Source organism: Giraffa tippelskirchi, chromosome 1 (genome assembly GCF_054371585.1).
Source record: "Giraffa tippelskirchi isolate mGirTip1 chromosome 1, T2T-mGirTip1v1.2.pri, whole genome shotgun sequence".
NCBI classification, from domain to species: Eukaryota; Metazoa; Chordata; class Mammalia; order Artiodactyla; family Giraffidae; genus Giraffa; species Giraffa tippelskirchi.
The window spans coordinates 66,491,755-66,504,369 of NC_137275.1; the positions used below are offsets into that span (position 1 = coordinate 66,491,755).

Genomic DNA, 12,615 nt, shown 5'->3' on the forward strand with positions numbered 1-12,615 from the left:
CGGTTCGCGCATGTGCAAGAGCGAGACGGAGGTTTTTGTCCCAAGGCCTTCCCGTACCGTCCAGGAGGCCAGTCGCCTCCTGGTTCCGGGGTGTATTTGTTGTGTGTTAGTTGTTCTCCGGTCTCCAACAGCTGTCGCCACTACGGACATGAACCGCGAGCTCTTCGCGGCGGGCGAGCGGCTGGTGTCGCCGGCTTACGTGCGGCAGGGCTGTGAGGCCCGCCGCTCGCACGAGCACCTCATGCGGCTACTTCTGGAGAAGGTACTGGGCTCTCGGGTCCCTCCCTAACCGCCGCGCCCCCCAGGCTCCGGCTCCGCCCAGCGCCCCTGTTAGTTTCAGGTCTTGCCTCACCCGCTCGTATTTGCTGTCTGAACCCTGTCCCCAGATCCTGTCGCAGATTGGCATTGCCCTATGCCGGCTTGCACCGCTCAGTTCCTTCTCAGCTTCGCCAGTGCCGCAAAACCCAGAGAGCGTTATTAGGGGATGCGAGGTGTTCGGGAATTTGAGCCCTCCCTCCCCCCTTTTCCCCCCAACTTCGGGTTGGAGAAGCGAGTGGGAGGGACCACGTGATTTACTTTTTTGTTTGCGGATAGGGCAAAGTTTGCCTCTTCCAACTTTCACTACTCCTAGGAAACACGTGATGTTTATATAAGCTTAAGTTTATTAACTGGAAGGGCTTACCTGGTGGCGAAGAATCCACCCACCAATGCGGGAGACGTGCGTTCCATTCCTGGGTCGGGAAGACCTCCTGGGGAAGGAAATGGCAACCCACTCCCAATTTTCTTGCCTGGAGAATCCCCATGGACAAAGGAGCCTGACGAGCTACAGTCCATGGGGTCTCAGTCAGACAGGACTTAGCGACGAAACAAGGCACTTAAAATCAGTCAATCCTAAAGGAAATCAACCCTGAATAGTCATTGAAAGGACTGATGCTGAAGTTCCAATGCTTTGGTCACCTGAGGAAAAGACCGCGAAGCTGGGAAAGATTGAAGGCAAAAGGAGAAGGGGGGGGCAGAGGATGAGATGGTTAGGTAGCACCCACGGGATGGACAGGAATTTGAGGAAACTCTGGAAGATAGTCGAGGACAGAGGAGCCTGGGGTGCGGCAGTCCTTGGGGTCTCAAAAGAGTCGGACCCCTTAGTGACTGAACAACATTCTAACTCAAAGCAAGTATTGCTGAGGAGCTTAACAGTTCTCCTGGTTCTTGCCAGCATCCTGAATTTTAATCTCAGTACAGTTTGGCAACCCCAGTTTTAACACCCTGGTTTGAAAAATCCTAGTTGAAGATAAGTTTTATTTGTCTTCAGTTACTTTCGTTACAGCTTTAAACCTGAGTAAATCTCATTGTATGCAATTATCATCACTTCTTGTACCAGTCTGTAGATATTAATGCATTGTTACAAACATTTTGCCTTCTGAGGGTTTCTTCATAATGCTGAATTCATGTCTGAATTTTAGAAAGCAAGGAGCATGGCAGAATGTGCATGGAAAAGTTTTAAAGTTCGTTGAAGTAGAGTTCTAGGGAATGACGGTTTTTTAAATACAGTCATAAGCTTTTTTTCCCCTCCTTTTTTAAGGGCAAGTGTCCAGAGAATGGTTGGGATGAAAGTACACTTGAACTCTTTTTACATGAGCTTGCAATTATGGACAGCAACAATTTCCTGGGCAATTGTGGTGTGGGAGAAAGGGAAGGAAGAGTGGCATCAGCATTAGTTGCTCGGCGACATTACAGGTATGTTTTTTTTAAGTACAAAGCATTTCTTTTTTCCTTGTTAAAAACCATGGTGGCAGTATTAATATTAAATTATAAAATGTTCGTTTGTAACCTGCTTCTTGTTTAAATGGACATGTGAACTAGCTGCAACGGGGAGATGGAAACAATTTATCTGAGTAGGTGTTTTTTAAGACAGTAGGGTAAAAGTTCTAGTATGTGGTGGTTATCCTATCAGGTCTAGGTTGTTAAAAATACTGGCTGTATGTTGTGTTAACAGTGTTTAACCTAATAAACCTATTTGGTTATAAGAGTTTAAAATGTATTAGGGTTGTTTATAGTTTTCCACGTTTCTTTTCTAACATGGCAAATTTTTTTATAGAATGCTATATGGATACAACTTTCCATCATTCACTCACATCTAAATTGAATCCCATTATATGAGTATCCTGCTTTGTTGCAGTAGGTGTAGGAAAGGTATATTATATTTAATTTCAGGTTATTAAATCACTTTTTTCTTTTGTATTATTTCAGAAAACATTATTCCATCATTTCTGACAATGATTTAGTTGTCAGTGGTTCAAAATACAATCATTTCTCTGTTCTTCAACCTTTCCTTGAAATTTAGGTAAACTCTTTAAAACTCATGTCTTCCATGATTTTAAATCATGATGAAATTTTCCTCGGGATAGTAGAATTTTATTTCAGCCCAAACTATTGTCAGAGCTAATGATAGTGAATGTATGACCTAGATGAAAAATTCATGGTTAAAAATAAGCTGATAACATGGTTGATAATATATGTTAAGAAAAAGCTTTGTACCTGAGGTTGCATGGAGTATGACACTAGTGTTCTGTGATAATTCCTATGTGCAGAGTTTCTAATTTAGGCAACTGTAAATGATAAATAAATTTAAAATGAATGGTTTGTACACTAATTTTCAAGGAGCATATAATTCTTCTAAACTTAAGGCAATATTTGAAACATCAGTTCATCTCTGTTGGAACTTAGCTCACTGCTCTAATTAGGGAAATGGAAAGAAAGAAGAGAATTTAATATTGCATATATTCTGGTTTTCCATTGCTGTATAACAAACTACCTCAAAACATAGTGCCTTAAAGCAGTCACTTATTGTTGTCTCTCACAGTTCTATAGGTTACCTGGACTCAGCAGGTAATTATTGCTTCAGGTCTCTCATGTATACAGTCCGGCTGAGAGTTTAGTCATCTGAAGGTTCAACTGGGCAGTTTATCCAAGTTCAGTCACTTTGAGATGGCCTCTCCAAGTGGCTTGACTTGGATTTCCACCAGCATGGCAGCTGGATTTCAAGAGAGAAACCCTCTCCTCCTGTTCCCAGCCTCCCCTTGAGCAAACCCTTCAAGAGGCCAGGTAGAAGCTTTAAGACTTGTTATGACCTAGCTCAGAAGTTCCACACCATCATGTCTGCTTGATTCTTCCAGACCAAACAAATCACTGAGGCCAGCCCAGATTCAAGTTGAGGGGAATTAGACTCCATCTCTTGGTGCGGCAGTGGCATATGGGCATAGAGAGAAAAGGAATTGATAGTGGCCATCTTTGAAGACTAGCAACCACAGCATAATTGATGAATTTGTTTTGATTTAACTAGATATTTCCACATTATTAATAGTCAAATATAGTGTTTATTTGGTTATTTGTATACTTATACAGTGGATTACTTAACACTGAACATTTTTGTCCAGTTGTTGGCCCATTTTTTGCTTAGGTTCATTCATGGAATTGGACGATCAGGTGATATTTCTGCTGTGCAACCCAAAGCTGCAGGTTCTAGCCTTTTGAACAAAATTACCAATTCTTTGGTCCTGGACATCATAAAATTGGCTGGTATGTACTATGTTAATCATAATACTTTTGGCTGACCAGTCGCACAAACCTTTGCCTAATTTCTTTTATTAATGCTTCTTTCCAAAAGGAGTATAAATGACTTTTGAAAAGATATATATAAAACCTTTAGAATAAGATGGAAAGTAAGAGCCATAAGTCTGGAGGATGAATTTAGCAGTGAGCTTCCTCAGCAGGAATACAGAAGAAGTACTAAGTTTATAACTCTTTTTATTTGATAGAAGTATATAATTTTTTTAAGAAGGATGCTAGTTTTTCAATGTAATAACTAATTTCTGTTTTTCTTCTTATTTGTAGGTGTCCATACAGTGACTAGCTGCTTTGTAGTTCCAATGGCAACTGGTATGAGTCTAACCCTGTGTTTCTTAACATTACGACACAGAAGACCAAAGGCAAAGTATATTATATGGCCACGAATAGACCAGAAGTCTTGCTTTAAATCCATGATCACTGCAGGTAAAAAAAGAGAAGCAGCATATATGTCTTCAATATCACAGAAAATTTGAACATTTTATATAGAGACAAATAAGTGAAAAAGAAACTAAAGTGAAGTCACTCAGTCGTGTCTGTCTCTGTGACCCCATGGACTGTAGCCTGCCAGGTTCCTCCATCCATGGGGTTTTCCAGGCGAGAATACTGGAGTGGATTGCTCTTTCCTTCTCCAGGGGATCTTCCCGACCCAGGGATCGAACCTGGATCTCCCGCACTGCAGGCAGACTCTCTATCATCTGAGCTACCAACTAGTCCTGTTGCTATTCCATTTTTTTAATTGTAAAACATACGTAACAAAATTTATCATTTTAACTGATTTTAAACATATAGTTTCTTGATATTAAGTACATTCATCATGTTTGAACCATCACTACCGTCTCTCTACAGAACTTTTTCATCCTCTTAAACTGAAATGCTACCTATTAAACAGTAACTCTCCCCTCCCCTCCACCCCAGGTCCATAGGAATCACTATTCTACTTTCTGTCTATGAATTTGTCCTTCATATAGGTGGAATTATAGACTATTTATCCTTTTGTAACTGGCATATTTGACTTAGCATAATATCTTTAAGGTTCATCCATGTTATAGCATGTGCCAGAATGTCCTTCTTTTAAGACTCCCATTGTGTGTGTGTGTGTGTGCACGTGTGCATGCGTATTACATATATATATATCTCACATTTTGTTTATTCGTTCATTCATTTACTGGTGGACACTTGGGTTGCTTCCACCTTTTGGCTATGGTGAATAATGCTGCTATGAGCATGGGTGTACATATCCTGTTTGAGTCCCTGCTGTGAATTCTTTTCAGTATACACTCAAGAAGTGGAAGTGCTGCATTGTATGCCCCTGTTCTTTAAAATGGGGATATGATTACCTACTTCAGAAGATTGTTTTCAGGATTAAATGGGATGACATATGAAATGCTGGCAGTAATCCCTGGAGTATACAAGGTGCTTCAGGAATGTTTGTTGTGTGTACATGAGTGGAATACCCATAAATAATTACCATGAATCAAAGTACAAGAATACAGACATCACTGAGTATAGATGAGAAAAAATTTTAAATTGGTATTTTAGTATTTGGCTTCCTGATTGGGTCAACATCACAGTATAGATGAGAAAAAATTTTAAATTGGCATTTTAGTATTTGGTTTCCTGATTGAGTCAAGTCGAATTTGAGAATTTAAAGTTATTTTTGAATGACCTCAGTCTGTTGTATGAAATGAACAGTATTGGACTGTAATTAAGCTGCATAAATAATTCTAAAGAAACTCAGGTAAAGGGATTCATAATAAGGTCATATAGTAGAAATAGACTTTTAAGTGGCATGAATCTGTTAAGTCTGTTAATTTGCAAACTATTAACCAAAAACCTGATAACCAAACTTAGAGAAAAATTGATATATTGAAAAATTGCAAACTTTTTCCAAAAGGTGTTATGATTTGGACTACATTATATTCTTAGGAAGCCAGATGGTTGTATTCGTAGAAAAACAACACAAACTTGCATTGTAGTTGTTTGAAAGCAAAAATAGGGTTGAATCTAGAGAATTTGAGAATAGAAAATTAGCTGTCCTTAGGATGTTATTTATTTAAGTAAAGTTTTGTTTTAATAGCTGTTTAGATATGCAATCTAGACTTCTGTGGACCAGCATATGTGAATTGATGATTTTATAGTGGCTGAAGTTTTATATTTCTGTAGGTAGAATGCAGACAACTTGTGGATTCTAAAACAGAAATGAAAACTACTTGCACTTAACTTTGCTTTAAATTGCTGTGTGACCTTGGGGAAACCACTTAATCTTCCTAAACTTTGGCTCCCTTATCTTTGAAATGAGTAAGTTGAGCTAAATGGTTTCTAAATCCCTTATAGCTTTTAAATCCATGAATCTAGCCTACTGCTAGATCTGGTATTTGGGAAGACTTAAGATGTGAGTACATAATAACTTTATGTGCAAAACAATTTTTATATTTAAATTATAGAAGGCTCTTATAAGCTGTGAGATGGGTCTCCTAAAATGTGTTTTATTTTTCATTAGAGGTAAAACATTAAGTGCATGATTGTGATTTGTTCCAATACTTGAATTATATTATTTTTGTTCATCTCTGAAATAAAGTGAACTTTAAAATAAAACTTGTGTTGCCAGAGATTGAGTAGATTTACTTTTCTGTGGACTGAAATTGAACAGGGCTCAGTGACCTCTTTTGTCATCAGTGACTGTGTTATTACTTTCCTAGGCATCTATTCAACGTTTGTTTTCCCAGAATTAGTCTTTCTTGTCAAATCAAAATATTAAATAGATTTGTGACCCCAATTGTCCTTCACATTGTTTTGACCTGCCTTTGCCTCATGCCAATATTAAGCCAGGTCTTTTTAGTAGAGAAGGGTCCATTGACCAAAATAAATATTTAAGAGTTCTGCATAGAATAGGACTGCTTTCTAGAGTCCAGGATCTCCTCTTATTCTAACATTTTGGTTTCTGGTTGACTTGGTTAGGTTTTGAGCCTGTGGTGATAGAGAACATTTTAGAAGGTGACGAGCTACGCACAGACCTGAAAGCAGTGGAGGCTAAAGTCCAGGAACTTGGGCCTGATCACGTTCTGTGTGTTCATTCTACCACATCCTGTTTTGCTCCAAGGGTGCCTGATAGGTAAATGATTTGTGAATATTGTCCTTCAGTGTTCATCAGTGTTTAAAATGCGCTTATACTAATTCTGAGAGATGTCTAAGTAACATTTGTCAGTTAATGCTACTTGAATGGACTGTTGAAGAAACAACATAATGGCTTCAGAAAATAAAAATATATGATATAGAAGAAGGAAAAGCAACTAGTACCAAGTGGAGACCTGTTTTATCACCTGAATAGATGCAGAGCATCTCTATTTTCTTGCTCTTCTTTATGTTTCTGGACATCTAGCATCTTTTTTTGTCATTATTTAATAGAAGTTTCTAAGCTAAATTTTGGATTTACATATTTGTTTTTATTGCCATCTCCACTTATTTGATCTTACAGTTAGTTTTCATATATAGAAACTATCAGTATTATAATAACAGATTTTAAAGAGAAAATTTTAGGATTATTTATTGTCCTTTGCCGGAGAAGGCAATGGCACCCCACTCCAGTACTCTTGCCTGGAGAGTCCCATGGATGGAGGAGCCTGGTAGGCTATAGTCCATGGGGTCGCTACGAGTTGGACACGACTGAGCAACTTCACTTTCACTTTTCCCTTTCCTGCACTGGAGAAGGAAATGGCAACCCACTCCAGTATTCTTGCCTGGAGAATCCTAGGGACGGCGGAGCCTGCTGAGCTGCCGTCCATGGGATCGCACAGAGTCGAACACGACTGAAGCGACTTAGCAGCAGCAGCAGCAGCATTGTCCTTTGCGGAGAAGGCAATGGCACCCCACTCCAGTACTCTTGCCTGGAAAATCCCATGGACGGAGGAGCCTGGTAGGCTACAGTCCATGGGGTCGCTAAGAGTTGGACACAACTGAGCGACTTCACTTTCACTTTTCCCTTTCATGCACTGGAGAAGGAAATGGCAACCCACTCCAGTGTTCTTGCCTGGAGAATCCCAGGGACAGGGGAGCCTGGTGGGCTTCCATCAGTGGGGTCGCACAGAGTCGGACACGACTGAAGCGACTTAGCAGCAGCAGCAGCATTGTCCTTTGATTTTTCTTTTTTAAATTGGAAGACTAACCCAGATATACAGTTAGATATATAATTATCCTTGCATTTTGAGAAAATGCAAATGTTTAAAAATGGCAACTGTTTCCTTTACTAAAGGATGGCCACAAGTTTTTGCTCTGAAAATGTAGGAGGCCTAGGTATAGTAATATGTATTTCTAGTTTTGACAGCAACTGTTTGTTTCATTTTAACATTTTGAACAGAAGTACTAATAATTTGTAAAAACTACATTGACTGCTATTTTGACATGCTATTTTCATAGCATCAAGTTATACCTTGATTTTAGTTCATGGAGTCACATGATTTGACAGTAATGAATGCATGTTAGCTTTCTTTGTAAGCAGATTTTAAGACACTTTTTAAGACACTTGCTTCATTCATGAGCTTGAGTTCTGTTTTCAGATTATGTTACATATGCTTGAGTTGTTTATTCATTACTTATCAAATTTTAAATTTGTATTGAAATATTAAATAAACATCTTTATTCTTTCTTCATTGATGATTTTGCTATCTAGAAAAATTTTAATGTGATGGAAATAAATTACATTTCTAAAAACAGCATATGGATATTTGTATTATTATAGATTATCCTTGAGGATATTTTTGTTTTTGTTTCATTTTGACTTTTTTTTTTAAATTGACATATGGTTGATTTGCAGTGTTGTGTTAGTTTCTGGTGTACAGAAAAGTGATTCAGTTATACATATACATATAAAAACAATATGCATATTTGTTTTTGATATCTTTTCCATTAGGGTTTATTAAAGCATATTGAATATAGCTCCCTGTGCTATACAGTATGACCTTGTGGTTTATCTATTTTACATATAGTAGTTTGTATCTGCTGATTCCAAACTCCTGATTTATGCTTCCCCCACCCCCTTTCCCTTTTGGTAATCATAAGTTTGTTCTCTGTGTCTGTGAGTCTGTTTCTGTTTTGTAAGTTTGTTCATTTGTATCATATTTTAAATTCTGCATATAAGTGATATCAAATTGTAATTTTCTTTCCCTGATTTGCTTAACTTAGTATGGTAATCTCTAGGTCAGTCTATGTTGCTGCAATTGGTGTTATTTTTTCTTTTTTATGGCTGAGTAGTATTCCATCGTATATATAGGCCACATCTTTATCCATTCACCTATAGGTAGACATTCAGATTGCTTCCATGTTTTGGCTATTGTAAATAGTGCCATTATGAATATAGCTCAGTCACTCAACCGTGTCTGAATCTTTGCAGCCCCATGGACTGTAGTCTGCCAGGCTCCTCTGTCCATGGGATTATCCGGGCAAGAAGACTAGAGTGGGTGTCATTTCCCACTCCAGGGGATCTTCCCACCTCAGACACTGAACCTATGTCTCCTGCATTGGCAGGCAGATTCTTTACCATTAGTGCCACCTGGGGAAGCCCTCGTTACGAGTATAGGTATGCATGTATTTGTTTGAATTAAGAGTTTTGTCTGCATGTATGTCCAGAAGTGGGAATGCTGGATCCTATGGCAACTCTATTTTTAGTTTTTTTAAGGAATCTCCATACTCTTTTTCCATAGTGGCTGCATCAGTTTACATTCCCGCAAACAATGTAGGAGGGTTTCCTTTTCTCCACACCCTCTCCAGCACTTATTATTTGTAGATTGTTTTAATGATGGCTATTCTGAGTGTTGTGAGGTGATAAGCTCATTGAAGTTTTGATTTGCATCTCTCTAATAATTAGTGATGTTGAGCATCTTTTCATGTGCCTATTGGCCATCTGTATCATTTTGAATAACTTTATTGCCTGGTATGGGATAAGTAGATTTTATGTGTATTATCCTTTAGAAAAAGTCAGATTTTTTTTTTTTCCAGTCAGAATTCTCATGTTTATTCTCATGTTAAATGCTACTGTTTAGTGGTGTTATATAATGAATGTTCCTGATTAGAGTGAACTTTAGGAAAATGATGATGCTCAGTTATTAGTAATATGTTTGAGTTTCTGATTTTATTAAATTTAAAAATGCATTTTGATTTCTTTACATTAAGTTTAATTACTTTATAGTTTTAATTTGAATGTATATATTGTCTTTATTAATTAATTGGACAGAGTATTGTGGGGCAAAATCAGTCAAAGAAAATGTTTTTAAAAAGTATCATTTCTTAAATTGACAAATTGGATTCTAAGTTAGAATACAAACTGATTTACATGGAAAATATTTTATCTATTTCTCCTTGCCTTTTTAATACACATTGTAAATATTAGCAATTTGATCAATTCAGAATATTTAAAACTACTCACAAGTCATTTTTTTTAAAGTACTTTGTTATTATAATGCTTTATTCTCAAAGAAGTTTGTTCCATTATTAAGAAATACTTTCATTAGAACACAAACATGTGAAAGTGTCATTTATGAAGAAAATACTTCTGTATATTCCAGAAGGTCTATTTTTGTTAAAAACAACATCTGATTAGTTTTCTGCCTTGATTTGTGAGGTTTATGAAAATGAGTGATAAAATGAGTTTTTAATTCGTAAAACAAAACTTTAGGGAAGTAAATTGAAAACTTCTAACAGTTGAATAATGTTATTTCTATTTGTAGTTTAAAAACATATTAATGTACATCTACTGTAAAAGGAAAATGTGCTATGGATAAATAGATAATTAAGCTATTATATACTTGTAATACATTCTTGTGGGAAAGACTTTTTATTCTTTTAACATGCTTTGCTTTTAGATTTTTATATTGTAGAGGGCATTTTTTAATAATTTTTATCAAGCCATAGGATTTTGTTTTAGCTTCATAGCATGAAGACATTTCTGTTAGAGATGACCTCAGTCACAAGTAGTATTTAGTTTTACAAAAGAGCATCATTTATTACACTCTAATTGAAATTTGTTACCTTACTTTGCATAAAGTTAGACTCTCAGATTGTCTTAATATAAGAAGTGTCAAATGAAAAAGTAAGAGTGAATTTTAAACCAGCAGCTATTTAAAAGATTCTTTAGTATCTAAGTTGTTGGAAAACGGTATTTTGGTACTCAAGTAGTTTAATGTTCTGTATTTTTTAATACATTAAAGTCTATTTGAAAATGTATTTTTTACTTTATGAGATGCTTCATAGAAACTTCTTAGGATTTCAAAATATGCTAATTATTTTGCAGATATTAGCTTTGGAATGATAAGCAACTAAAAGCATTTAAAAATGAGCATATCAACTTTGTAAGAAGTTTGTAAATAATCTGCTTCTTGCTTTTTATATAGAAAATTTTCAAGTGATTTAGAAGCTACCATCTATATAGATTTTTCTAAACATTTGTTTTCTTATTTTTATTGGTAACATTAATTTAAAAGCTTTTCCAGGCTTATCCCTAAGTACCTACTATGTATTTCAAGGTGCCAAATTATATGCTGAAATACTGCTGTAAAAATTTCAGTTTGTCATTTTTTTCCCTAGTATACTTTTTTGCTGTTTAGTCACTAAGTTGTGTCTGACTCTTTTGTGACCCCATGAAATATAGCTCACAGGCTCCTCTGTCCATGGGATTTCCCAGGGAAGAATGCTGGAGTGGGTTGCCATACGGATAACTTAAATTTTAAAACTTTTCTTGTAGTTTATTAAGGCAGAGGATGAATATGTCTTTCTATTGATTATGTTTATAGGTTAGAAGAACTGGCTGTGATTTGTGCTAATTACAGCATTCCACATATAGTCAACAATGCTTATGGAGTGCAATCTTCAAAGTGCATGCACCTCATTCAGCAGGTAAGAGAGCTTCAAAAGATAGGTCAAGAAAAAATGGATTTTAACGTATTTGGGATTATTACTTTGTTTTTCTTACAACCTAATATAGAAAGACAGTTTAGCATCTTCGTTTTTATGGCGCATTAAGAATTTGCATCCAGTAGTCACTAGTAAAAGTCATTATTCTTTACTAGTGGCATTGGACTATAGCTGTGGTTAGAACGGATATAAAAGTATGTCACCACAGAGCAGCGAGCTGAGCTCCCTTTGCTATAGAGCAGGTAGGTTCCCAGCAGCTATCTACTTTACACATGGTAGTTGGTAGCGTGTATTTATCTGTCCTAGTCTCCCAGTTCATCCTACCCAAGGTGGGTGGTAGGAGGGAGGTCCAAGAGGAAGGGGCTGTATGTACCAGTTCACTTCATTGTACAGCAGAAACTAACACGCAACATCGGACTTCACCAGATGGTCAATACCGAATCAGATTGATAATATTCTTTGCAGTCAAAGAGGGAGAAGCTCTATACAGTCAGCAAAAACAAGACGGAGCTGACTTGGGCTCAGATCAGGAACACATTGCAAAATTCAGACTTTAATTGAAGAAAGTAGGGAAAACCACTAGACCATTCAGGTGTGACCTACATTAAATCCCTTAACGATTATACAGTAGAAGTGACAAATAGATTCAAGGGATTAAATCTGATAGAATGCCTGAAGAACTATAGATGGAGGTGACATTGTACAGGAGGCAGGGATCAAGACCATCCCCAAGAAAAAGAAATGCAAAAAGGCAAAATGGTTGTCTGAGGAGGCCTTACAAATAGCTGTGAAAAGAAGAGAAGTGAAAGGCAAAGGAGAAAAGCAAAGATATACCCATTTGAATGCAGAGTTGAAAGAATAGCAAGGAGAGATAAAGCCTTCCTCAGCGATAAATGCAAAGAAATAGAGGAAAACAATAGAATGGGAAAGACTAGAGATCTCTTCAAGAAAATTTGAGATACCAAGGGAACATTTCATGCAGAAATAGGCACAATAAAGGACAGAAATGATGTGGACCTAACAGAAGCAGAAGATATTAAGAATAGGTGGCAAGAATACACAGAAGAACTATGCAAAAAAGATTTT

General features: G+C 37.0%; 1 protein-coding gene across 4 annotated transcripts in view; it reads left to right on the forward strand.

Annotated features, from left to right (window-relative positions):
- Positions 1-12,615, forward strand: part of SEPSECS (Sep (O-phosphoserine) tRNA:Sec (selenocysteine) tRNA synthase) — a 53,655-nt gene that overhangs the window by 13,827 nt on the left and 27,213 nt on the right. For 2 of the 4 annotated variants that reach the window (XM_081541232.1, XM_081541489.1), the window contains exons 1-6: positions 9-262; positions 1,580-1,734; positions 3,458-3,576; positions 3,892-4,050; positions 6,586-6,739; positions 11,409-11,511. In XM_081541232.1, the coding sequence (XP_081397358.1) occupies positions 11-262; positions 1,580-1,734; positions 3,458-3,576; positions 3,892-4,050; positions 6,586-6,739; positions 11,409-11,511 (942 nt within the window). In that variant the 5' untranslated portion in view covers positions 9-10. Of the gene's footprint in view, positions 1-8; positions 263-1,579; positions 1,735-3,457; positions 3,577-3,891; positions 4,051-6,585; positions 6,740-11,408; positions 11,512-12,615 lie in introns of those variants that run through there. The other 2 variants (XM_081541403.1, XM_081541322.1) reach the window with 1 other exon arrangement.